Here is a 27,791-nt window from a genome sequence, read left to right as displayed (position 1 = left end):
GAGAGGCTGTCCCTGAGCACGTGGGAGGGACAGTGTGCGAGTAATTCCCTGCCTTGTGGGAGCTCTGTGTGGCACAACCACAACTGAGGTGGTGTTCAGAGAACACGGTGAGAAGGGCAGCTGATAATGTGGCCAAGGAAACCTCAGAGACCAGGATTTCTAGCATGTATTCAGTGCAGACCTAAGGTTCACATCATTGCTTGCTCTGTGCTTAACTGTGGACACAACCTTTGCCCCCACAAACCAGCCTACCAAAGGGAATATGGGATAATGAAGAGACAAAAAGGAAAGTAAAATAGCAGTAGAAATGCACACTTACATCAGCACCTTTGTCACCTTCCTCACCCTTCTTGCCTGGTTCACCCTAAAACAAGGAAGAGACGTTTGTTTTCATGTGACTCAGGACCTGTCCCAGACCACCTGCAACCCTTCCCTCCAAAGGATCAGATTAAAGGCAAAAGTGTTTCACCAGCAGAAAACAAACTGACTCTGGTGCTTCGTGCCAAGGGCCAAAGTGCTCTCATGAGCTCTGTCCTGGCTCCCATCAGCTTCCCAGGAGGTCATCACCATTTCTGACACTGAAGCACTTGGCCAGGAGTGGCCAAGCTGCAGAAGGGCCTGGCTGACATGGCCTGGGCCCATAACAAGATATACACATCTCACGAAGCTCTCAATGAGTGATACTTTAGGCTAAAGCACTGAGATAAAAATAGCGCTTCCTTCCCCCAGACATGCACGTGTTCATCTTTGCTTTAGAACATAAAATCCCCTATTCTGCTTTCATTAGTCACATCACCTTCTGCCTCTGAAGATGCTCATTAAGCTTTTCTTGAACAAAGATCCCAATGTGCTATTGGTCTGCTCTTCCACCCCCTGACCAGGAAGTTCATGCATTTCCAAAGGACAGATGATATGGAGAGATTAAACCACAAGCTAAACATATATTCCTGGGCTCCTCAACCTTGTTGGACATCCCTGAGATACTTGCAAAGCAGGGTGGGTATGGGAGGAAAGACTGAAGAAAAGGTTGTGTAAATCATACAAAATGATGAGGTGGAATTAAGGAAAAGAGAAAAGAAACCACACAGAGGACCTGGGCCCTCTCTGGATGCTGCCAGCCAAAACCACAGCTTGCTCCACTAGCTCACTTTCAGCCAACCCTCAGGTCCATGGGTTTGTTTGTACCCTAGCTATATGTGCCAGTGCAGGCATCTCCTGTGTGCATCTGCTCAGGTATTGTCTCATTTGGAGGCATCTCTTAATCTCATTAAAGGGTTTCCAGCTCAGCTTGGCAGACCAAGGTGCAAGAGGACGTTAGAGCAGGTGACGTATTTTGAGTTGTTTCACAGTGCCCACCTTTGGGCTCTGGTAGTGCCAGGAACCTCCTGAGGCCTGGAGAGGGCTTCTGGCTGCCAAGGTTTGGCCGGAGGGGATCTCCAAGCAAAACACATCTCCCCTGTTGGCATGATGCCTCCCTGAGCACGGCATTCCAGCACTGTGCTTAGCAGGCAGGAAGACTGTGGCTCATTTGTAGAGGAATATGTTAAAGGTGAGGTCTTCTATTGAACAAATGTCTAAGCTGGAGACAGTTGACCTAAGCATTGCATCTGAGAGAGCTGGTGGGACCAGCTGCAGTTCAGCTTGGTGGTATCTGTGGTGCCAGGCAGGCACCAAACCCATCTGAGTCTTGCACACACCCGCAAGTTCATCACTTACAGGAAATCCCTTAATGCCCCTCTCTCCAGCCAGACCTGCTTGTCCCTGTTGGAAATAAAGTAAGTGTCATTAGGAGATAGTTTTCCATTTGACAAGAACATTGTGTCATTTTTACTAGTGGAATTAAGATGGCTTTATGAAAAAGAAAAATCCTCTCCCTTGACGTTATCACTTCAGACAGCAAAAGGGGGTTATGGTTTTCTGTCAAGTATCAGCTCCAAATCCCATCATGCCCTGGAGAAGTTTGGTTCAATACAGAGCTCCTCAGCTCAGTACCTCTCAGTAAGATGATTAGCAAATTTCTGAACTTTACAGCAGTCACTTACATTACACCAGGAAGGAATTTGGCTGGAGATTTGTTTCTTACAAAGACACCACATTCTTCTCGCTAGTAAAACCGATGGGCTGATGCTGGCCCAGACAGCAAACGGAGCCCAGGACTCCCACAGAGCGCTGATTTAATCTGCCTCCTGCTCCACACACACACCACTGCCTTAACCCCAACAGCTACTGATGAAAACACACCTACAATATTTTGGTTGCTTTGTTTCTTTTTCCTGCTGTGCTAATTTTCATGTTGTTTTCAGTGTGGGGGTTTTTTTTGATCCTTTTGAAATGATCTGCATTGGTTTGTGGTGGAATGAAATGTGCCATCGAACTGAGCATCTTTCTTCCCCCTACCTTCCTTCCCAGTGTTGGCTTCCCACCCTGGAGCACACTGGGACAGGGCAGAATCCCTGACCAGGAGAACAGTTATAGATTATTTAACATGAAAACAGGAGCTTGGGAAGAGGAACCAAAATGTAAAAGCATCTTTAGAAATCTGTTGATGAAACAGTCACATATTTAACCTGGCTCTTCTCCCCTAGGCATACACAGAAACAAACCCATCCTTTTGTCCCCTCAAAAGCTACCTAGCTGGTGGCAGCTTTTTGTAGTGTTTGCCAGAAAGGGAGAGCTGCTTTGTATAAACTCAATGGGCCCAGAGCATCTACAAAACGTTACTATGGAGAGCTGCACACTGCTTGGTGAGCAGCTAAAGCCAGCACTAGGCAAAGGCCCATAGGGACACAAAGAGCACTGGGAGGAAGGCCCAGCTCGTCAGGTGCTCTGAGCATCTTCAAAAGGAAATACTTGGATTCTGCACAGAAGGGAGTAAGGCCTGTGAAAAAGCACAGGCAAGAGACAAATCACAGAGAGGAGACATAACAACGCACACAAAATACATAAACAGACTGCTCTCTATGGCCAGGGGGAACAGAAAGGATGTTATCAGCTTAAAGGGGATCAAAGGATATTTAGGCTGGATGTTAGAAATGTCTTTTATCCCAGGCCCTCACTAGCTGTACCTCTGAAGACTGCCTGGAGATGATGCGGTGCATCCCTCCCTGGCACTGTGTAAGAATAAGATGAAGAGAGGCTGGTGTGAGCAGCACACGTATAGATGTGCCATCCGGGGGATGCGCTCAGACTGCTTCAGGTCTCTTCTACATCTGTTCTCTCTGAGATTAAGCAGGAAGAATGTATAATAACATTTTCTCAAATCTCAATAGATACTGTAAACCCTCCTCTGCTTTTCTCTGCAGCTGCACAGCTCCTCCGCTCTGTGTAAAGCTAGCCCTAATTTGTATCCACCAAACCCAAAATTGCAGCATGTAGTTGTCAAAACCAGCATTCAAATTCACACTCACAGAAGACAAAAAGCACACAAAGCATCCTACAGAAATCCTGCCAGAAAAAGCTACTGGCTTCACTTTCCATGTTAACAGAGCCAGGACAGGAAGTGTCATTTATTTGTTATATTTAGCAAGATATTTTGATATTTGAAAAATTTCATTAGTCCCCAGCCTAGAAGGAGAGTCACAAATCTGAGTATCTACCAAGGACGGAACAAAGGCAAAGTCTAAAGGGTTTGTCTGTACTGAATGGACACAGTCCAACAAAGCTTGTGTTTCAAAGTAAGTGTAGCCTTAGCAATATGGTCAACCACAAACTAAAGCAAAATGGTAACTGAATCATCGAGGAAGAGCTCTTATCAGTTTCCTGGATGGACACTTGACACTTTGCCATATACCAAGCCTTTTTTTCTTAACTGAAAATCAACATTTAATGGCAATGAGCTGCAGGCAGTAACCTGTGCTGAAACCTCATCACTTATGCTTTTGCTATCTCTCTATATATTTATATTCTAGTCCCATCAGCCTGCAGTCTATTTGTAAAGCCAATACATGCCCAAAGTGGCTGCTCTGCACAAGGAAACTGTTATTAAGAAATTACTAACAGTCACTTAAAGTGTTCCCTGTCTTTCAGGGAGCTGCAAGTCATTTCGTACAGAAGAACAGGGACTAGCCATCCAAACCAATGTGCAAAGGTACTAAAGTAAAACAGAGCTTTTTAAAAGCATCCTCAGATATCTGCTGCTCCTCGACATGAGGTGCATGAGGAGGGAATGAAACAAGGACTTGCTCTCCTTGCACACAGTCTGCACAGAGGAGCATAGTTTAAGTCTGTTGCTGGTTATTCGCCTGAACTTGGGAAGCCATCAAATTGGATTTGTCTGTCTTACTTCTTTCAGACTTCCCTGTGTCATTTGGATTGGAAGAGTGAGCAGAGATGAAGAGGAGATGCTGCCGTATGGGGGAAGCATGTCATCTACAGCCACCCATTTACAGGTGGTGACCTCCTTGTTCACCTCCAGCTGTGAGACAGTGAAAGTGGCACTGGAAAAGGGAGCTGTTTTCCTACAGCTGAGGCACAAGGCTGTGTCAGCACAGCCACCACAGAGACACCCATCATTTTAGAGGTACTAACCAATATTTTACTCCTTATCTTTCTTCGTTTCTTTGACTCCTTTACACACTAGGGTCTTGGTAATTGCCACAGTCCATCTGTGCCCAATTCTACATTTTGAAGCTCTAATTGCTGAACTAGGTACTACATTCTTAAAGGATTTTATGCTCCTAGTGTCATTCAGAGGAGATCTCAAAGACCATGGCCTTTTGGAGAGCAAGCTGACCAGAAGCAGCTGAAGGTCCAAATGCCATTTTGAGACACCTCCGGGTGCCTGAACGCTGGACTGGGAAGCTGACACATATATATCTTTGTTAGATTTTGATCTGGTGTTTCCTAAACTTCATTAGTTTGGAAATAACATTCACACAACCTTTTTTTCTATGCTTAGTTATTAGTGCTTGACAACCCACCAAGAACTCAGGTACAGCACATAAAGATATTAACAACATGAATTCAATATTCCACATGTATTAAGAACATCGTTTGACCTGGGGAATGGCTTCGGTTCAGGAAAAGTCTGATGAGCTTTCTATGCCTTACTGCCCCAGAAGAAAGAGTTCAGTTAGAGCATTCAAAATACTCCACAGTAAAAGAGCTGTGGTTGGTGGAACAAAGTTGGTCTGCACAAGCCTTTAAATACCACGTGTTTGGTACCTGAATCTCTTTAGGGAACACCAGACTTTACAAGCAATTCAACCCTTTATCTGTACAGTAAATCCTCATCTTCTTCCTTGCAGAAGACCTAGAAACTCTACTGTCTGTCATTCACAGCTGTACTCCCACAGAATCTGAAAGACCTCTGTTGAATACAACTTCTGAGGCATCACCCCAGATGTGGCTGGGAATGTCTCTGTGTCTGTAGAACCTTACTCTCTCTCCTCGGTCTCCTTTGGAGCCCTTTGGTCCAGGTTGTCCTGGAGAGCCTGGTAAGCCCTAGAAGAGATGCAGAACAAGAAGGAATTACTTTCTACTGGGTATCCTTTGAGTAGGTGTAGTGAATACATTTCACAGTGATCCTCAGCTCCTGCAAACCTCAGACACCCATTAAGCAATTGGGCCGGATTCTCTTTTACCCTCAAGCAAAACCAGTGGAAGCTCTGTTCACAGATAGCCTGAGCCCTGTAGTTCTTGCATATCCCTCTGTTTGTGTCTTTGAATGCACTGCAGGCTACTGATGGAACATCGTTTAGGGGTCAGTATGACAGGATAGTTCCTGTTCTCAGTTACCAAGAAGAAATGAATACACAGGTAGTATGGTTAGCTTAAAAATCCTCACTACTTTCCCCCTCTTCATAATTGCCTCAGTGGGTGGCATGCACAAGCACACATACCTGGAAAGAAATTGGATCGTGCAGTGAAAATTATTTTGAAGCTATTCACTCACCCTAATAAACAGTTTTCAAATTAAGCCCAATCTCTACTAATAATTTTGCTCCCTGGGTTGAACAAATCTATACCCCAGTCAGCAGTGGGTAAGAAGGGCACAGTCTCCAGATTGCTACTGATTGAACTGCTTTGCAGAAATCGATCCAACTTCTTAACTTATCCACCAGCTGTAAACCAGACAGGGAGCGAACAATATTGTTTGTTTATATCCAGCACATCAGCTCCCCACGACCACACGCAAGATGTGACTTGCACATTACCTTGGAGACTGCAGCAATGAGACTGCTGCTCTGCTCCAGAGCACTGGTGATTTGAGCCAACCTGCTTAACAGCCCCCAGAAACCCCCACCTCCAGAGAAATGGGCTTTCTAGGCAGAGCCACGAGGAGCCTCAACATCTGGTAAGTGGCCCAACAAGGTTGGACAGAAGTGTTTTACAGGCTAAAGGAGAGCATTCTCCCAGCTTCAGCTGCTCACCATTACCGTGCTGCTCCTTGCCTCAGTCAGCCCCATCACCAAGCTGCAAAGTGACCTGGCCTCCACGTTCACTACATCTCTCCTGGGACCACAACAAATTCAGGAACTCAGGCCTGGTTTAGGAAGTCAATGAGGGCTGCTGTATGAGGTAGGGCACAAACCAGACTTAGCTCTATGTCAAACATGCAGCATGAACAAAACTGAAGTGTCCATAAGCATCCTTTGCTCTTGCAACTCTCAGCAGTGACTTTCAGGGACGCTCAAGAAGACTGAATTCCACATGCCGAATTGTAAAATATAAAAGATTTATAATGTGTGCTGCATGTGCAACAGCCAGACTCTACTAGAGAACCTATTTATGAATTGTGAATTACCGTCTATTTAATCACGTTAAACGGCATCTGTCATTTTGCTGCCAAATTTCCCACTGTGTTCATCTCTATCTGGAGTTTCTCATCGTTCTCCAGAGCATTCCCTAATTGAAATGATTCTGCTACACTGGCAAACTTTCACTAACCTGTTCTCTGTTGCTTCTTCAAAATAATTAATAAACACCTAGTACAAATTTCCTTTCTCTATTTCCAGCAATTCCAGACTCCTTCTTACAAGGATCTAAGTCACATCCCTCTGCTAAGTTACTTAAGCTCTTCACTTTTCTCTCCTTAGTCATGTTAGATTCCTTTGAAATACTTGATGTAACTGGTTTACCTCCACAATAATTAACACTCTTCCCAAAACTGGAGTCCTTTTGTATCAGCCAGCCACGACTTGGAGTAGTTTGGCAGTTCACTATTCATCATGACTTCATTCCTTTCCATTTAACCAGCTTTTTCCCTTTGCCCTTCTACCATGAATTCTTTTGAGTGAGTTTAGCACGCTCCATTATTATCTCCCCCCTCCACAATTTTTGTATTGATAAATAATCAAACTGAGGGGAATTTGTGATATTTTTCTTGAACAGAAAGTGCTGTTTCTGAAAAAGGAGGCTCAAGAGATTCACTTTGGTGAATTCCCATTGATGCATTTTTGTTCCCTCTCTGTATTCCACAGGAAATGCAGCATGTTTCTATCACTGTGTTAGTAAAGCCTGTGTCAGATCCTTTGCATCAACTCAGGCCACAGTGAAATGGTTTGACACAGCAACAGTAAGATGTGTTGTTATGATTAAGGGAGCATCTAGAAAGTGCAACCATTTCAACCTCTCAACACAATTCAGAATGGAAAAAAGCCATTAAAATCACAGAATTTCATGGGGAAAAACCATCACATCTAAGACTTATAACCTACACTCTCCCTTTGTACAATGAGATGTTTTACACCCAACCCCTGACTTCTGCCCCTTCAGCCACTCAGTCCCAAAGTGCTGAAGCACCTTACTTGTGATCCAGGGACTCCGACAGGTCCTGGTGGCCCTTTGGGTCCTGATGCTCCTGGTGGCCCTGGTGAGAATCATAATTTGAGACAATTTTAAGGAGACTTAGAAGAAAGGACCTTAAATTCTAAACAGATGCACTTGCTTTCATTGTTCTGCTGAGTCTCTCAATGGGCAAGAGCCATTCATTGATTACAGCATTCACACATTGGATTGCTGGATACCCACATCCTGATATAACATATCCCTACGCCTAGAGAAGACGTGAGAGCTCTGGGAGGCAAAAAAAGGTGAAAACAGGAAGGATGTTTGTAACATGATTCATTTCCACTGTTAAAATGACAACTTTTAAACTAGATCCATGAAACAGCTACATCAGAGCAAGACACTGCAGTTGGTGTTTCTGAAACAGCCTTGTAGGTGGCAAGGGAAGTCTGCAAACCTGCTCTGGTCTGTCTCCCTGGTGTTGTCAGAAAGTTGATGATGAACATGAAGGGGACAGGGTTTGGACATAGCCAGCATGAGAGGCTGACTGTGGCAAAGCCAAGCTCTCTGCTCACTCCACTGGCAACAAATTCTTTTCAGGTCTGCACCACAGAAAAGCCTGTTTCCAGGCTGAGTTAATAAAACAGGTCAGGTTGTTCTGCACAGTCACTTAACAGATCCATTCTGTTAGAATTCTGAGAAATAATTATATCTCAACAGTAGCTGTTAAATTACACCTGCAAGACAGCGTATTTGCTTAGTCTGAACTTAGCAGTAGTCCTCTCTGCTTTAGTTTTCACAACCCTTGAGATGAAACAATGTGGACATTATACACAAAGTGCAGCTGAATCAGCCTCAATCATTAACATACCATACAAACACTAAGTCAAAGAATAAAGGAATTGCAGGATAAATCAAAGGCCCTCAGAATGAAAGGAAAAGCCTTTTCTGCAACTAATGGGAGTTCACTCCTAAATATGCATCATACAGGGAAGTGCTAATGTCTGCAGGAATACTATCAATCATTTAAGCCATCCATCAGCACAGAGAAACAGATTTGCCACTGAATTTTTATCCCAGATTCTGATTCTCTTACACTGGTGAAAATCTGGAGTAGCTCAAACCAGCTTTGGAGTTTGCACACACATCACAGCAGCTAGGCAGATCCTGCTCAGTGGAGCTCTGCAGCAACAGGACAGGATTGCAGCATCGATGAGAACTCTGCTCCCATAAAGGAATTCACAGGACAGCCCATTCTTAAAAACAGTCTTTAACTATTCCCTTCTCAGGGTATCTCCTGCTAAAGGTAGAACTGCCACTATGAACAGATAAGTAACCTGGTTACTTCTTGCCACCCTTCCCACTCCTGGACCCACTGCTCTTCTGCCCTTCAAGTGGGGATCACTTGCTTTCCCTGCAGGCATCCCACAGACCTCTCTCCATCCTCAGTTTCTTTTGCTTATCTTCCCCATCATTACAGCTTTGCAGTTCAGCTGAGTTTATTACCTGGTGGCCCAACAGGGCCTGGAGCTCCCCGTGGTCCTGGCAGGCCAGCCATGATGGTGTCGATGACGGTGGAGGCCAGTTGGGGTTCTCCATCTGTGTTAAAGAGCAGAGCAGCGAGTGTTGCGCTGCCCAGTCACAGCAGGCAGGACTTCATTCCAAAATCCTTTGGCGCCTGTTGCTGGCCAAGGGCAGGCAGTGCTTCAGGATGCAAAATTTGGGCTGTGGACTAATTGCCCTTTGCTTTCTAACGCTGTGTCCCCCTGGACCTGCAGAGGTGCTCATCTCACCTCTGATAACCCCAGGGAAGTCCTTTCTGTTAAAAAAAATGGTGGTCCTGCACCTATATAATCCTACCTTTGAATGCCAAAGGACATCTGGCTCCCCGAGCAAACATGGATCTGGAGCTCTCTCTTGCCTGGCATCAGTGAACTGCTGAGCCAAGCTGGCAGTCCAGCACATCCCCACCAACCCAGCGAGCTCACCCTGGGGGGTGGGAGGTATCGTGAGGTCCAGGGATGCAGGAAAGCCTGGGCAGAGGGAAAGCCTGGGCAGAGGGAAAGCCTGGGCAGAGGGAAAGCCTGGGCAGAGGGTGTGCTCTGCTCCCTCCACACACTCAGGGAGCTCTCCTGCCATTGAGGATTATTTTACGTGTTCAACTGGCCGGCTTGGGCAGGACCCCTGATTTCTGGGGAACGGCTGGAAATGGGAGTGGAGCAGGGAAGGGAAAGGCATCAGCAGGAATTGGAGGAATTCTGTGCTTTTGCACATCTTTCTCAGTCCTCTCCTGTTGCAATGAAAAATCAGCATCCTGTAGCTGTCCCCATCTTCCCTCATCCTTAACCCAACAGGTTTACCTCTTCAGCTGGCAGCTGAATAGAAAAAAACACAACTATGTAATATAATATAACTATATATAATATAATATAATATAAAAATATATAATATAATATAATATAATATAATATAATATAATGATAACTATGTTATCACCCACTGCAATTCCAAAAACGTATTCAACAACCCCATTCCCTCTGGACCTGTACTGTACCATACCAGTTAGTAATCTGGGGGGGCACCTGCATGGCAGCATCTTTCATCTGAACATCCCACAACACTATCGACAGTTGTGAAAACCTGGGGGCAAAATTCCATGACCAAAGACAACAATATCACAAAGCAGGGAAGGGAACCCCCATGTGCTGGTGTTACTAAGGCATGCAATCCACTGTCCTGACCAGTGCTGTAGGACCAACAACATATGCCCTGTTGCATTTAACCTGGATGAGGATGTTGTCTCCTTGTCACTGGGACACCAAACCCTCTGAAAAGTCCATTTTCCATAGCTGGAGGCCACAATGCAGGAAGAATTACTCTGCAGAGTTCAGCCCAAAGGACATAAGGTAAAACCTCTGGAAATGTTAGCAGACACATTCTGAAGCCTCTTCAATTTCTGGAGTGTTGGCAATGATGGAGAGGACTTTCAAGCTCGTTGTTTGAAAGCAGATCCTAGGGAAAACTGTGAAATCTCTTTAACTGCCAAGGATGACAGTACATCTCTGGGAAGCCTTCCCGGCAGCAGAACAGCACAAGATCTAACCCAGATCCCTCCGAGAACCAAAGCCTGAATGTGAACAGGTCTTTATTTGAGTATTGCTTCTAACCCCATCCATCTTCCCTTCTTCACAGCCCTGAAACTAAACAACTGAGGCTGTTTTTATGTTCAGAAGGAAAGGTACCCAAGTGAAGTGTGTAATCCAATTAATGTGAGTTTTATTTGACCATGTCAAAATCCATCACAGCTTGGGAGCAAGATGAAATTGGGAAATGAGCATCAAACAGCAGTGAAGGCATTAACAGTTGCAGAACCTTTTCTTTTTAAAGAAAAAGTGGTCAACAAAATCAAATGCACATTCACTGATGGAGGAGAGGATGGGCTGCAGATAACCAGGATTTCATTACTGCTGGAGGTGAGTCAGGAATAAAGATTGGGGTTACAAAACATTTCAGCTAAGTGGGATGTTATTACAATGACAGTCACACCCACAAACCCACCCATCCTGACATTTGTCTTTAGTTATTTATGGAAGGTGATTCCATAACTGTGACACAGAGGAGAGCTCTGCTCAACAGCCCTTGAGCTCGGTAGCTCCTGATTTGGCCTCTGCAGCACAAGGAGTACAGACATGCAGGAAACCTAGAGCAGCTTCTTTCTCGCCTGCATGGCCAGGCAACACTCAGATCAAGATTACCTTCCAGGATAGGCTCTGAATGAAACATACTGTGAATGAAAAGGGATTGAAGTGTGTTAAAACACAACCCTCATGTTTTTTAAGGAGTTTTCTCCATAATCCTATAAAGCAGCAGGAAGAAACTGCATTTCCTTATAAACTCCCCTCTCCTTATAAACAGGAGGACACTGAGGCTCTCTGCAGGCGGAGGCTTTACAGCAGCCACAAAATAGCTCCAGCAAACAAATGGTAGCAGAAGCCTTCCCTTGTCAACCATCTCCTCCTGCTGACCCAGGCTCTGCTGGGCTCAAAGGCTAGGTTTTGTTTCAGTGCTTCTGGAGGTACCAAACCAGGAGGCAGACAAGTGTCTGCCTCATTTGGGAAGACCCTGACGTGCAGTTTGCTCCAGGAGCTTTCCAACTCCTAGCCAAGAGGAAGTACACAGCCAGTCTGACCTGGTCAGACACTAGCACCTGCTTTCTCTGGGAGAGGGCACAAACATCCTGCAAAGGGGAGGCCTGAAACAGCACAGAAATGCCTTGAATGATGCAGTGAAACCTGCCCAGAGTGTCAAGGCATCGCAGGGGCACGAACATAAACATCTTTGAAAGCAATGGGTATGGTTTTCCAAATCAAATACCTTTCACTTCATCCTCTCCTTTGCCTTTGTTTCCTCTGCTCTATTCACCCTTCCTCAGGAAGCACTACGCATGGCAGCAGGCACTGAGATGTCACTGCACAATCTCTATTCAACAGCCCTTTCACCAATGACCTGCTGGGCACACAGACAAGCCTGCTGTGACTTGGTTCCCCCTGCTCTCCCTGCAAAACAGGTTAATGTTATCTCACGTGTCCTTTGCAAATTGAAATTTTCTGAGATGTAAGAAAATGTGGCCCTCAGAGTGAAAGTTGTGTTCTTTTCTTTTACTTTTCCCTAAAAATCCTTAGTTTTAGCACAAGAAAGAGGACTCTACACCACATACCTGATCCATGCATTTTGAAGCGGCAGCAAGTGATCTTTGTAGCAGCAGCCTCGGCAACGGCACGTGGCAGTTTAGCTTCTGGCCTATGTTTGATGTTTCTGACTAAGGGATAAATTCCCTGTTATAGGCTTGATTTGTTGGGACAGGATGGAAATGAAGTAATCCTGTCTTCATTTCTTTCTGCTACCTGATCTGGAGGGAGGCAACCGGGACCAATTCCTTTACCACAGCACAGTGAAACTGTGAGAAAATATGATCTGTCTCCCTGGTTTTGGCTTCTGGCTGCTGGTAAACACTGCCAACAGGAACTTGTTGTGATTAATAAAGGCACATGCAATAAAACCATGTTCAGGCGGAACCAAACACTGTACTACTAATAATGTGATACAGCTTTCTCACATCTCCATGAGCGCACATGCCCGTTACCAGGAATATGCTTCCCTCTGCTGTCTGCAGCTGGAATCTTGTGTTTATAGTTTTTCAGATGTGCTCCATTCAAAATAAATAAATACATTTAAGAAAATCCTGCCCAGAATTTACAAGGCTGCTTTATGGGTTGTAGGGATCAGCTTTCAACCAGCCTGCAGCAGGCAGAATCAGCCAACACAAGCAAAACAGCACATTTTATAAGAAAGTGGTCTTGATACTGCTGTAACTTTACCGTGCCCACACAGGTAACTTACACTTGCACTGAGATTTGGACTAAGAAAAGCTTTTAAACAAGAAAAATTGTTAGGAAGTTTTTGGCCTCCTTCTGCAAACCAAGAAATCCACCACAGCTATGGAGGAGAAGTACAGGGCTGCCCAGCGATGGAACAGTCACCATTTATACTCACTGTCCTCAGGTCCATGTGGGAGCCTGTTGCTGCCCAGCACTGGCAGAGTTAATACAGGTATTTATCCACTTCCCATTCTGGGACAATACAGAGTTGACCCTTCTCACACATCAGCTGCTGATCAATGCCTTTAACACTTTAATTTATCCACTACTTTGCAAGAAAGAGTTTAATTTAAAGGGTGGTTGGGGGTAGAGGGCAGCAGCAATACCCAAACCATCCTTAAGGATCCTTTGGAATTAAAGATGGGATGCAGAACGGCACCATTTGATGCGATCCTGTAAGGCAGTAAGGTGACAACTCCCTTGTCACAAGGCATGAGCACAGCAGATCAATCTACATTTTGTTAAAATCCTAGTATTGGACCACAATTCATTTCATCCTGCCCCAGGAACTGAACGTGAAATGGAGCTGTTAAAATTCTTCCCAAATTAAAAATACATCTGTTCACTTTTGGGAAAAGGAGCCTGGAAAGCGGAGTGGGAGGAAGGGAAAGGAGAGCTCTAGAAAACTGTCAGACACAGGGAGACTTACTAATCCTTGGCTGTTACTAATACAGCTGAGCTTTGAAGCTGGACATGAGCAGAAGAGCTGGGGAAGAGGCACAGCTGAAGTCTGGGGGAGCTGGGATGGGAGTCCTGACTGAGCCGGGGCTCCAGGAGTTTACAAGCCAAGGGGAGACGCAGCTGAGCTCTGCCTTACCACATTATTAGATCCCAGCTACACAAGACTGGACCAGAAGAATCAAGCCCAAATCTGAGAGCACTCAGATAAAAGTGCACAATGTGCCTCTTCTAGAAAGCCATGCACAACACAAGTTAAATACATAAACAAGTTAAATCCCCATAGGCTCCAAGAAACCGTCACACTCCAGTGACAGGGAAGGGATAGATCACCATCTTTCAAGGGCTTTCGAGTCTATAACTCTGTGGTTTGTGTGACATGGGATAACACTGATGAACCAGAAATGCAGGTGGAAGACACATCTGTGGGGGCAAAGAAACTGGCATTTCACTGCACCAGCCCCTAACTAGCCAAACTGTTCTCTGCCCATTTGTGTCTCACATGATGCTACCTGAGCTGTCAGTTCACTAGAGACCCTCTGCACAGCAGCTATGCATGATGGAAGCTTAAAGGACACCAAGTTACTTCCTCAAAGCTATGATGAACCCAGAAAACCAGGCACAGGGAACTGGTTTTAGAAGAGCAGTGACTCAGTTCCTCATTTTGGAGAGGTGAATTCCTCCAGCTTCTAAGTCTTACGTGTTCCATCTTGAACAGGAACTTCCAAGAGTCCCACACCATGGTGGGAGACTGTCGAGGGCAGTCTCCTGGCAGAGCCGGGGGGAAGGTGGTGGGAGGAAGGTGGGAGGAAGGTGGGAGGAAGAGCTGAGCCTTCAGGAGGCAGTGCCTGCCCCCTCTGCTGGTGTACCAGGAAAAAAGGGAATTGAGAAGGAAACTTACTTTCTTTTTCAGCTGTGGGCTGGAGGGAGTAGAGAACTCCTTGTTGGAAGGTAAGAGGGAGGCTTGGGGTGGCTGGTGGCCCCGGAGGACCTGGGGGACCTGGGATCCCTGTTTCTCCTGGCAGTCCTCTTGGTCCTTGAGGTCCCAACAGCCCTGTGTAGAGGCAAGAGAGGATGTGTTAGTGCATTTCAAAATGTGCTAATGATGCTACCACATGAAAAGGCAGTAAGAAAACAAAGGATTTCTGTCCTGAACTGTAGCTGTGGGAGTAGGGGATGTGGGGGGAAAGAGCAACAGCTTCCCAATTTTCCATTACTTGCCTTTAGCATCTTCCTCTGCAAAGCAGATTAGCCTTACTTGGCTCAAAGGTGCTGCAGAGCTCAACTCCTGAAAGGGTAGAAACTCCCCCCTCCCTTAGGCTGAGAAAGAAGCTAAAGGCAGTGAAGAGTGAAATCAAGCGCCGCTCTTTCCCTTCGCCTCCAGTACACCTGTGTGTCACCTCACTGCCAGGAAAGCACAGGGAGAACAACAGAAACCCGGTCAGCCCAGCAGCAGGCTGGTTCTGCTTCCTGTGGGGCTGGAAGGCTCTCACTGCGAACTGAGAAACCAAAAGGCAGACACATCCTTGGCCAGACTTTAGTCATTGACAGGTTGCCAGAAAACACCAAAAAGCGTGCGGGGCCACGCTCACATTGAAGGTGTGCTCCAAGTTTCAGATCTTTCCGGAGCTCAGATGTACAAGACACAGCCTTTCAGACACACAGAAAGCACAGAGCCTGAGCTCTGGCACCTATTGTATAGTATCACCTTCAGCAAAAGGTTTAGGCACATTTTGGGGATGAAGGAAGTCTCCCAGCTTGGCCTTGTAACCTTTTTCCTTAACATACAAAAGCATCATTAGTTCCACATCCTGGCATCTGGCAGCTTGACACAAACAGTGGAGGAAAAAGGGAGTTAAAACAGGCACACAGTGAGAAGGTTAAACAGGGAATGCTCTTCAAAGGCTGACAGATCAGAGACTGGTTTTTATGGGGAAACATGATCCTGGCTCTGCAGCTTTCTGGGACAAGCTCTCTCCAGCTCCACAGGAAACCCCAGGGACTGTCATTGCTCTTGCAGGTGGTTGCCCACTCTGGGAGCTGCTGGTTGATTTCAGTACCCAGGGGACTCCTTGGAATGGATTCAATACCAACTGGAGATGCTCAACACCTTGTGTGTCCAGCCTTGCATACCTGTTGTCACAGATAATGTGTATAAAGTAAAACATCTCCCATCACAGCAGCGCTGCACCCTCCTCCAGGACTTACCTGGTGGCCCCGCTGGGCCCCTCTCACCGGGTTGTCCCTTCTCTCCTTTTGGTCCTGGTGGTCCTGGAAGACCAGTTGGTCCAACTGGGCCTGGAGGACCAACCTGTCCCGGCAGCCCTGGGAGCATTCAAAAAGGAAATTAGTTGGAGGTCAGGACACTGCTGAGCTCAGAAGGTCTTCAGCAACCTCGAAACCAGAGAGACTCAAAGACGCAAGGGCAAGAAATGCGGCTTTGCACGGACAGGGAGGTGCTGTTGGCAAGAGCTGGTGGTACTTAGGGTAGAAGAGCCAGGCTGGACCTTGCTTCTCCTCTTCTTCCTCCAGTCTTAATGAAACAAGCAGGTCCCCATGCACAAGGCCCACCCCAAACAGCCAGCAGGATGTGGCACGCCCAGCTTGGATGGGCTGCTCAAAGCTAAACTGAGCCACACTGTCCCCTTCCCAGGGTCAGGATGGATCTGGACACGGTCTGGCTGGTCCCTCAAGTGCTCCTTTGTGAGCTTCCTCCAGCTACACGTGTCAGCTCCACAGGAGTGCCAACGTAGTAAAATACACACAACATCTTTGCAAAAGCAAATCAAACCCTGTCTCCCCCCCACTCCAGATGATCCATACAAACCACCCAGAGATTCTGCATCAAAGATGTTTCGCTGTTTTCGGCTGATTTCATTCATCTAACAGGTGCACCATGCTGTGCACAAGCAGTTTTCATTCCACACTAACATTAATGCACCCACACTACTGAACTAACTAGATGTTACTAATTTATATCAAGGAATAGGGTGCTGAGCAGCCCCATCTGGAAGTATCAGTAACAATAATTACAGCCCAGCAGGATGCTTCTTGGCAAGTCTACTCAGTCCCCCAGTAAGGTGCAGGCAGTGTTTGTAATAGAAAAGTGACTATTTCCAATGACATTAAATAAAACCTTCTTGTTGATTTCTTTAGACCAGCAAAATAATAACAACACTTGGCAATTTGGAGAGTGTTTTTCAGAAAACCACTGAGTCTTTGGCTCACAAAAGTAGTAGCTGCTTTGGAAAGATACACTTGAACACTGTGCAAACATTAGGGAAGCCTTTAATACCTTAGAGAGGTGGGTGAGTTAGCCTGTCTACTCAGATTAAGTAGTTAATGGTTATAATAAAGACATTATATATATACTGTCAGAGCCAAGAGAGTCAGAGGTTCCTGGTTTCTGGGCTACCAAAGGACTTTGAGAGCATGGGCAGATGTAAGCTACAAAGCCCAAGGGAAATCTGTCTGAGTGCAGAGTTCAGTGCACTCAGGTTTCCAGTTTTAGTCTGTACATCACACATGACCATAACCCAGCAGAGTGCAAGTTAAGGTTTGATAACTCTTAAGCAAAGTCCTTCCCCTTCCCTCATATCAAAAGAGGTTCTGGCCCCTCCAAGCACAGCACCAGGAGAACCTGCTGCATGTAGGGGGTAAAGACTGCACAGGAATAGAGGAAGAGAAGGTCAACTGACCCCTTCACAGCTGGTACCAAAGGGACCAGGGTGACACAACAAAAACCAAGGCTCACAGGATTTGCAACTGCAGCATTTAGATCCAGTCCCACTCTAGGTGTGGGACAGCCCACCTGGACACAAAACCTTGTCCCTCCATCCAAACTCTCTGCATGTCTCAGAACATAGCAGTAACCCCCCAGTATCAGATGCCCTTGGAAGATTCCCCTTCTCTCTTTTTTTCTTTTGCTGTTCTGGAGAGATGTCCAAATTATTTTTGCTTACACAAATGAAATCCATCCATCTCTGAGCCATGGTGGAACTGGGCAGAGTGAAGAAATGGAACTTTCCAAAGGCTTTGCGTGGAAGCGTGCATCTGTACTTTTGTTTCATTGAGCCATCAGTAAAGATGTGGTCTGGGTACTGAACAAGGAATTAAGGTAAGGTTTTAATTTGGATCAATTTGCTTATCCACAGGAGACAAACTGCAGACTTGCCTGTGAATAGATGAGATCCTATAATGGATATCACCTGACAGTGGATGCTGCACTTGGCAAGCTCAGGAAGATGATCAGGAGCCTATTTCAGAGAGCAAGAGCATTGCAAACAGCTTCTCCCCCCTACAAACCTCCCTCCAACACACCTGAAGCTTTACTGCAGCAAATCCTTTCCAGCATGGATGAAAGAACAGCAGAAACACTGTTCTGCAAGCACCACACACCGTCCTGCTCAGTGTGGGTCAAAACATCTCCTTGCTTGTATAAATCAGCCTCAATCCTTCAGTTCAAGCTTTGTAACTCAATGCTCTGAACTTCTGCAGACCAAGAGCAACCACTTGCTGCCAGCATCCTCAATCACGCCTCTGCAGTGGAGCTTTAAAGAAACTGGCACTTGCTTCCCTGAAGGTGGAAAGTGCTCAAGCAAAGGCTGGGAGAAGCAGCACTGAGTAATGTGTCAGGCAAATGCTCACACTGGTGACAAATGGTGTTACCAGCATCAAAGAGACAAGTGCAAAAGGAAGAAGAAAGAGGATTCACGGGAAAGGGGGGAGGGAAATGAATAGGCCAAATCTTCAGCTGCCATAGACCAGCTCTGCTGCAGTGACATCGCTCTCAGAGTGCTGATGCCCATGGCATGTATTTACCTTCCAAAAATACGAAACAAAAGGTCATAGGAAAAATAAATAACCCCCAAAAGGTAGGGGCCAGTATTCTACTGCTGCAGACCAAACTTGACATGAAGGGACCTGATTTTCTTCCTGGCCTTCTCATTAACCTGCAACACTCCATCTGTTCCCTTTCCTTCCCCAAGGTTTTCCATGTACAGGAGCAGGGTATTCTCTGTTTCTATGGAGCTTGGCAAAACAATGCCCTGACTGTCACCAGCAGCAAATGGTGCCCCAGCAGGCAGTACCAGCATGATAACAACAGTGGTGGTGTCTCTCATCACTCAGCACATGCCCTGCTCACTCTCGCCATGTGCCCTCCAGTGAACTGCCCCTCACCAGGCAGCACTTCCCATCCCCTGTGTGCTGGGGGAACTCCATGCCTCCAAGATGCTCAAGCTGACATTTCACCCCTTCAACCGGAGCAGCCCATGAGCAGATAAACCCCAAAGAATAAACCCAGCACCTCTGTATCCATGAGGCTCCAAATCACGGAGGACTCCTGGCCACAGGATCTCTCTGGTTTCTGGAACAACTCACTTACAGAACTGGGCATAGAACATTTTGTGTTTTGAAAGGTGAAACACCAGAACCCATTTACTTACCCTGTGGTATTAGCTGCTCCTGTGCACCTCTGTGTCCTTTAGGCTCTAGTTAAAAAGATCAGGGTGAAAAAAAACCCAACAAACAATACAGATATGAAAAATTAGTTCTCTCGCTGCCAACTGGCTCAGCTACAGTGTGTATATATATGTGTATTTTCTTAATACTCAGTAGAATGTATCCTGTTGATTAACAAGCTGGTCAGAAAGTCCAGTGGTGCAGCTGTCTCAACAGCTCTGATTGCTTTTAAATGATTGTCTGTTCTCAGCCCTGTCATTCACAGAAGAAATAACTGCCCTAATAAACAGTAGCAAGTTTTCCTGGAGCTCAGCCTGGAGAGGCAACAGCCAACCCCGAGCTATAAGGTCATCCAGAAACACTCCTGCTGTTTAAAGCATCTCAGTCTGTATCACCCATCTTTGTGTTAGGCACCTTATTTCCTCCGCCTGAGGAACTCCGTGGCACACAAGCTAGGATTTGGATTTGCTTTGGCTGAAAAACTAGCAACAGGGCAGAGTAAGTGATACTTCACAACAAACCTCTGGGAAGGGGATGGGAGGGACCAAGTTTTAGCTTTCCACAGCCCCAAATCACATGGGACACTCCGGTTTGATTTCCACCTACTCTAATATCAACTTGTTGAAAGATGTGAGATCTGCAACCTTGGTAAGTGAACCGGGGAGCAGCTTTGAGCAACATGTCACAGCACAGTGTTGAAATGATGCAAAACGGGCAGGCCCCCACCATCCTAAACCAACTGTGTGGAATTCCCTATATGTCAGCAAAACCCACAGTACATTTTTTTGGCTGTAAATATAAACTGGTGTGAGGAGGGAAAGAAGCCAAACGTGGGCCCCCAATCCATGCAACATCCCCACAGCTCCTTAGCAAAGCAAGCATTTGAAGTCCACAGAACTTGGGTAGGGGCTGCAGTAGGCAATCATGTCAATGAGCAACTTAACTGATTACTTCTAATGCTGAAAGACACTATCCTGACTTGAAATGGTCCAGTGCATTCCTGATTCCCGGTTGTTACACTAGAATTGTTATCCCACACTAGGTTAAATAAATCAAGGCTAGAAAAATAAAGGGTACAGTAAGCAAGGACTACACCGGGCACATGGGCACAGCCTGGAAGTCTGGCTGACAGGACACTCATGTACAGCATCTTCATCCCCTGCTTTCCAGAGGGGATCATCTCCTAGATTTACTGCAGGGATGGAGGGTGCTGATAGCCAGCCATGGAGTCAGCCTGATGCAAGTGCTGCAGGAGGTCTCTTCTGTTCTGCAGCATTGCCAAAAGCCTGGGTGAGTGGCATCCCCTGCTCCTTGCTGAGCAGGAGGAGAGTATCATGTGTACAGAGCCTCTGAGAGGAGAAGGCTTTGAGTGAGACAGAGTCATCAGTGCTTTTGCTGGACTGACTTCAGTACAATCAAGTGCAGGTGCAGAGATACTGCGACAGCAAAAATAAATGACATGGAGAAGGCAGAATGAGCATATAATGGACACTGGGGAAACTGCTTTAATTCAGCTCCTGGCAGCTACCACTGTGGTTCTGAAAGTACTCTGCAGAACATATTGTTAGTGAACCTCCCTCCATGTTGTGGCATCCTGTCAAATTATAAACATGGACCACATCTGGTCTATGTTGGTTGCTCCAAGTCTGCTGCAGTCATGAAGGGCTGCCATAATAAACTGCTAGGACTGAGAAAAGGAAGAAAAAAGCAAAGTAGGCCCTGCAGAGGATAAAGAGCTAAAGAACTGCTCTGGGAGCAAGCACAGCAACTGACAGACAGGGCTTTGGAAGCAGAGAGCAGAGATCTTGCAATGAGAATGCCAAGGTCAAGGAAATTCGATGCATGGGGATCCGTCTAGCCAAGTGGGCTCGGAGGGAGATTTGCTTCTAAGTGTATTTTTTTGTCATGCCACAAGAGGGATCATAAAACAAGCAGCAAGTGATGCTGCTATTCATGGGAAAGTTTCTTGTCCCAGTAAAAGCAAGAATTACCCCCACACCGCTCTCAGACAGGGACACGCTGCATTCGGTGCTCAGTAGGTGACTATAAAACCTCCCCCGTGATCCTGATGGCTCTCTGGAGTTTGCTCAGGAATGTTTCTGTCTATCCAGACCTCAAAATCCACAGTTTTTGGACTTAGAAAAGTGTACACTGAAATACACAGGCAGGCACAGTGGCCCTACTGAGGTTACCAGAAATCTGACTTTCTGGAGACCAGAACTGAGCTCTCAGTAGATGCTTGTGCCAACAGAAACTGAGGTTAGCAACAGGTTGTTAAAGTTGGCAAAGTGGAGTTTAACATGTTAGTTTCTGAGCTTAGCTGCTTTCTTCCAGGAACTCTGTTGCTGCCTTAACTCAAGAAGTGGCAGAGACACAGACAGAAAAGCCCAAAGAACCTCTCCTCTCAAAGGATCCTTGCTCCTGTAGGGGCAGTGGGAAGTGGCCCTGAGGACATCACATCCAGCTTGCTGCAGCTGAAAGGATGGTTCAAGGTGGGATCAGAAGGGACTGAATTCCTCCCTTGTCCACGAGTCCACATAGGTATTGGTGTGCGACTGCCTCTGTGTCCACAGCTTGGCAGAGGGGGAGAGGCAAGAGGCAACGAGGAGTGGAACTGGATGAGCCTTAAGGTCCCTTCCAACCCAAACCAGTCTGTGACTCTGTGACAGTGCAGAGGTAAGGAGCTGCCAATACTTCCCTCTAACTCCTCTCCCCTGCAGCTTCCGATACTACAGCAGACTGACACGGCCTCCTTTCAGTTACCTACAGGAATCGTGTGTAGGGTGGGTGATGTGGTGAACAGCAGGTTAGGCTTACCAACAGATCCCACTGTTTTTCTCAGGACAGTCCCAGGATTCAGCAGGGGAAAGGCATCTGGTAGCAAATCATCGTACCACGTGGCTGTCGTCCCAGTGATGGGCAGGTTGTTTTCCAATGGTGGGCTTCGCTCCGCAGCCTCGAGCAGGAGGATCTACATAGGGGACATAGGGAAGGCAAACAAGGTCAGTGGGGTGGTTTCATGGTCTTACTCCTGAAGAGGTCTTGAAACTCCTCCCCTTGCCAGCAGGAGCTGTGAGCAACTGCATCATGGACCACAGGGGTTTGGTGTTAAAGCTTTACTGGTTTGCTGGAAAGTGGCAGTAATCAGGGTAGGAAGCTGCCGTGTTCAGTTGCAAGAGAATCCCACACACACCCTCTTTGGAGAGGGCTTCACTGCTTCCAGATTCAGCCTCATGTGGGACTGGGGACTGTCTCTCTGACTGTCTCTCAGCACTTCACTGCTGGGTTACATGTTCAAATCCAGAGTCATAAACCGCTGAGATCTGGTGCAAGGTGAAAGGCTGTGCCCTGGATACCCAGGTGCATCAGAACAAGTACTGATTGTAAGTCAAAGCACAAGTGCTGACCAAATTAAAGATGATGGAGAATATGAAGCTTTTAAAGATCTTGGGTGCTTTAATTTTGATTTAACAAACAAAACGGCAGCTAATTTCCTCAAACAGCTCTACTTAGATATAACAGGATATTATTAAACCTCACAATGGTTTCTATACTTTGCAAACACACTACCTTCAAATAAATCCACATTCCAGTGTGCATCCCTGAGCTATCTGGGCCACTTTCAACCTAAGCTCTTTGGCAAAGTAACCCCATTACATTACATTTACTGCTGTCCATCAGGCTCCCTGCCCCGGGCACCAGTGGCCTGTATGAAACTGGAAGTTAGTCTTTAACATGGCTGCAAAAAACCTAAATGCCCACAAGAAGCAGAGGGCTGGGGAAGTGAAGTGCAGGGGAAAGCTCACTGCGCTTTATACACAACATTTCTGGTTAAAGTTCTCACAAAATTAGGACTTTTTAAAAAAAGAGATCCTTTCTATTTTAATCTAAATGCTTCATTTCTCTGCCTTCCCAGCCACTAAGCATGGGTGGCAAACCAAAGTGGTCCACAGATTTCTTTCAAAAAGCCTAACCCATCGGAGCATTGATGGAATGCCAAGCCCATGTGCTCTGTTGCACAGCGGTTTTAGCCCAGTTGCTAGACAGGAGCCAAACAGAGATTAAGGGCAGCATCCACTATGCCAGTGGCATCAGTCATGCCTGAGAAGCAGCAGCAACCCTGCCACTTACCTGGCAGCTGGATCAATCCCTAGCAAAGCTGCTTGCTCAGGATGGATGCAGGATGCCTATCAGGCAGAAGCAGGGCTGAGGTCTCTGGAACAAGAATTTGATCCAGGCATCCAGCATCTCCAGCAAAATCTGCTTTCTAAGCACAAAGCTACAAAGGGGGGAAATTGAGGAGTGCAGCACTGTGGTTTGTTACAGCACTGTCTCTTCCTGTTTGGAAACCACCTAAGCAAATACTGATTTAGGGATAAGGGAAATAAAAGAGAATGTGGCTCAGACTTTCCACTAAATCCCTAGAAGTTTCAGCTTTTACATGCTGTGTTGTCTTTACATAACGAAGTCACATTGCAATTATAAATGAGAGTGACTTGGCTCTGCTTGTTTGGTTTTTAACTCACAATTATTACAAGGTTTATCACTTATTTATTACAAGAGATGGTGAGAGCCAGGATTGCAGCAGCGCCAGAAATGATGAACTTCCTGCAGAATGTACTGGCCTGACAGGGGTGAATCAGAAACTAATTAAACTGGGAGCTGGGTTAAGTGCAAAGGAACTGAACCTCAGCTGTTGCAAGCAAGCAGAGTTCTTCCTTTATTACAAGGATCTTTATGATGGACCCAGAGCTTTGCTTTCAGAGTAATAAGAAAAAGGAATCAGGTCACAATGCTTTTATTCAATGGGCTTCCCTGACGCCAGGCAAGGAAGGAATGGGTTCAGTCTGGCTCTTGCACTTCTGTGCTTCTACCCAATGATTTATTTGTCAGACTTCCAAGGAGCATGCCATCAGTTCAACAAACACTTAAGCATGTGCCTTACCATAATTGTGCTTAATTCCCATTGACTCAAGTGTGCACTGAAGACCTTTTCTGAATCGCCTTACACTGTTATATTATCCCCTTACTTCCCCAGAAAAACATGCGGATGTTGCCAAAGTATATTCAGCAAAGGAGGTAAAACTAATCCTGGAGGTGGCAAATTAGAGGAGCTAAAGCCAGAGCAGCGTTAGGATGCTCCTGCTGCAATGAAGGGACCAACAAGGGCTGTCCTGGACAGTATTTTGCTGCAGCCCAGCAGTGCTGTGGGAAGAGGTGATATTAAATCCATAGCAGCAATGGTCAGAGAGCAGCAAACCGCAGGGGTCCATGGCCCTCCCAGGTGGTGCAAGTGGCTCGAGCACAGCTCTGAAGGTTGCATCTGGAGTGGAACAGCTCCAAATCATTTTTATGGGCGATAATAAAAACGTGTTACCACATAATCAACACAAAACAGTGGCAACGGTCTCCTTTTCATTAAAACAACATGTTTTAAATGAGAGCTCTGCTGATAAAGGCTGTAAAAGACTTAAAGGCATGCACGGAATAATCCAGGATGCTTTTTCCTAAATGGACTATATACACATAGCAGTCATTAAGGCTCAAACCATAGCAACAAGTTTATTTTCCCTGGGCAAAAATAACAGAGGTCAGGAAGTCTCCAGGCTTGAAATTGCTGAGAAATTCTAGTTTTTATGATTAGGACTGAAGAGGTGCCCAAAAGAAATAAAGCAGAAAGAAGAGAGCTCTCGTATCCATGAGCTCCACAGAGCCAAACTAAAGAAGGAAAAGCACAAGGGATTTAGTCACATTCAGAATCTCCAACTCTTTCAACAAGAGTGTCCTCTCCTAAGCTTGCCCAGCACAAAGCACAACCGGGCTCCTTCCACGTTATTGCAATAGCACTGGAGCCATTCATCTACTTTCCTGTCACGTTCTGTTTTTCTTAAGGCTGCCGTTGCCGGAGTCAAGGGACTCGAGGAGAATTCCCACTTTCATTAAGCAAAAAGTCTTTGGCCCTCTGAGTAAACTGCTGGAAAATGATCCCACAGAGGCCCACAGCCAGGAAGCAAATTAGCAAAATGTGCAACGTATTAAAGGCTCAGTATGAAAGTCTTGGTAAATTCTAGTCAATAGGGTTGAGGTAGAGAGAGGGGCAACACCAAGTGAAGAAGAAGGTATGGTTTTGATTGGAAACCCTCACTGCAAGCAGTGCCCACCTCTGCCGCTATGACCACTTCCAATGCAGAAGTCATGCCTCCAGGAAGAATGGAGGCAGAACACACCCTAATACCATCAGATAAATGAAGTATGTCTTCATGCCATGGGGAATGTCAGTCATGCCAGCAACCACAGCAGGTTCAGAGAGCTTGCTGGAGGGCAGATCTCTGCAGAAGACATGGAGACCTTTCCTCCGCAGTTTGTGCTGTGCTGCACAAGGTGAAAGATGGCCTCAACTCAGCGAAACACTCAGGCTTTTGTCTTTTTGCACATGTGGAAGCAGAAAGTCAAATCTAAGCCTAAATGGACATGCTGAACTAGAGCCTCTGGCAACAGAGGTCCTGCCGGCATGAGGGCTTGTCTCTGGTTTCCAGACCCCACCTCTCAGATGCAGCTGAACTGGGTCAGAAAGCTGGAAAGAACTGAAATGGGGCCACATCTCCTGCCAACACCGCAGCGGGAGACGGGCCCAGGGTAGGAGATGGCGTGTGAAGGCGAAGGGAAGGCGGGAGGGATGATGCACTGCCCTGGCCAAGGAGCTCGCAGGCCAGCGCCAGCGGCAGAGGTCACTGCCTGCAGAACTCAGCCCGGGGCCCGCCGAGAGCCGCGCTCACCTCTGTACAGGGTCTGGCGCTTGCTCTTCTCCCGTGGCTCGAGGCCTGGCTCTTCACTGTGGGGCCCGCTCACGCGCAGGGCCCTCAGCAGGGACATTAGCGTTATGCGCCTGAAGCTCGGTCCCAGCTTACTCAACCCACCTCCCCCTTTTCTATTTGCCAGCATAAACTTTCTGAACTTCAGACACATACCACATTTCTTATGTCAGATCAAAAGCTCAGGCCAGGGACGATGGAAACAGGAGGAAGGTTTTCATCTTCTTGAGATGTTCAGTGTCAGAGGACTGTTTTTGGCTTGTAGTGGCTTTCAAGAACCCTATTTTGGTTGTTCCCACACATCAAAAGAAGATTTCACAAACACAGCCTCCTCCCATCATCTGTCCTCTGCTCACATTCCTGATGTCCTGTAACTAGTAGGTGCTAGAAACAAGGAAAGAACAGCCAGGCTTCCAAAGATTTCAAAACTGATAAAACAGGGTTCAGAATGCCTTTTCTTTGGATAAAAATCCATGGAAATGCAGGGGGAATCATTTGACACAATCCAGATGGATATTATTAATTAATAAACAGGGGATATCTGGTCTCTTGAAGCATTGATGGAATTAACTTCCTTCCATCCTTTTCTAAAGAGGAGGGAAAGAAACTGCATGAACCCAGCTCATCAGCTAAAAATTCCAGTGTAAAATAAGATTTCCTCAATCTTGTAAAGACACAAGCTGATTAATAATGGTAATTGCATAACTTGTTGGACATATCTTTCTTTATAGCAAATTATTTGGCAAAATACAAGTTTTTAAATCATTCATCAAGACACAGCTAAACAGGGAGTTTCACAAAACCTGATGGAGAATGGTATCTTTCTTGTAGCAATATGAAACCTGTGAACCCAAGGCTCCAATGCAGATACAATTGCTTGGTTTCAAAAGCCAAAATACATTCAGTAAGTGTCCACTAAAATTCGATGAACTGGGTGCCCGGAGAGAACCTCGGTGACTTCATCCTTACAACATCTTAGAAGTTTGGCCAAAGGGGACAAGATAATTAGTGCACGGAGGAGTTTTGGCTATACTGATAAATGATGGAGGAAGCAATAGCTGATCTCATTGTAGCGACCCAATTTAGACCAAAAGGTAAGGTTTATGTCACCGGTTATTTCAAGGAAGACAGAAATGTGGACCAAAGGCTTCTACAAGTCCACAGGTTGCACAGTTCATGCTCTTTCTGCAAAGGTATTTGGGGTTTTGTACAGTTTTATGGGATTTCCAAACTAGATGATGCAAAAAGTGCCCGTTTCATCAGCAGGTACCTTCTGGAGGGGAGTCAGAGCAGAGATGACACAAAAGCACAGGCTAGCCTTCTAGTGCAGATAAACACAGGCAATGTTCAGCAGATCATCAGCCCATGGAGGCTTTGCTTGAGAGCAGCAGTGAGGGACAGGCTGGCAGTGGTCCTACTGGGTCAACTGCACCCTGAGGCACCTGGGGAGTTTCTCGTATTGGTACACATTGGAGATTTACCTCTCCTGCTGTGAGCCCCCTGCAGCCTGCCATCACTGGCACCCCAAAGTGTTACAGCCAGGGAAAGAACCTAGATGTGGAAAGGATCCAGCAATCCTTCGATGCTGTGCTAAGAGCTCAAAGCAGCTCAGAGTGAAATCAGATTCCTCATCATTATTTTAAAACACCTGATAAAAATACATTGGGGTATA

At 46.2% G+C, this 27,791-nt stretch overlaps 1 protein-coding gene across 1 annotated transcript in view; it reads right to left on the bottom strand.

Annotated features, from left to right (window-relative positions):
* The window catches only part of COL26A1 (collagen type XXVI alpha 1 chain), a gene marked incomplete at both ends in the record, with an annotated part of 170,324 nt that overhangs the window by 4,280 nt on the left and 138,253 nt on the right, over positions 1-27,791 (bottom strand). The window contains 9 exons of the mRNA XM_080629926.1: positions 320-364; positions 1,717-1,761; positions 5,380-5,442; positions 7,749-7,810; positions 9,235-9,327; positions 14,746-14,898; positions 16,053-16,169; positions 19,292-19,336; positions 22,125-22,278. Coding sequence (XP_080486052.1) covers positions 320-364; positions 1,717-1,761; positions 5,380-5,442; positions 7,749-7,810; positions 9,235-9,327; positions 14,746-14,898; positions 16,053-16,169; positions 19,292-19,336; positions 22,125-22,278 — 777 coding nt within the window. The remainder of the gene's footprint in view (positions 1-319; positions 365-1,716; positions 1,762-5,379; positions 5,443-7,748; positions 7,811-9,234; positions 9,328-14,745; positions 14,899-16,052; positions 16,170-19,291; positions 19,337-22,124; positions 22,279-27,791) is intronic.

The sequence above is a fragment of the Psittacula echo genome (genome assembly GCF_963264785.1).
Source record: "Psittacula echo genome assembly, chromosome: 15".
In the NCBI taxonomy this organism is placed as follows: Eukaryota; Metazoa; Chordata; class Aves; order Psittaciformes; family Psittacidae; genus Psittacula; species Psittacula echo.
Note: the sequence above shows the minus strand (reverse complement) of the source record. Positions and strands in the feature narration are given on the sequence as shown.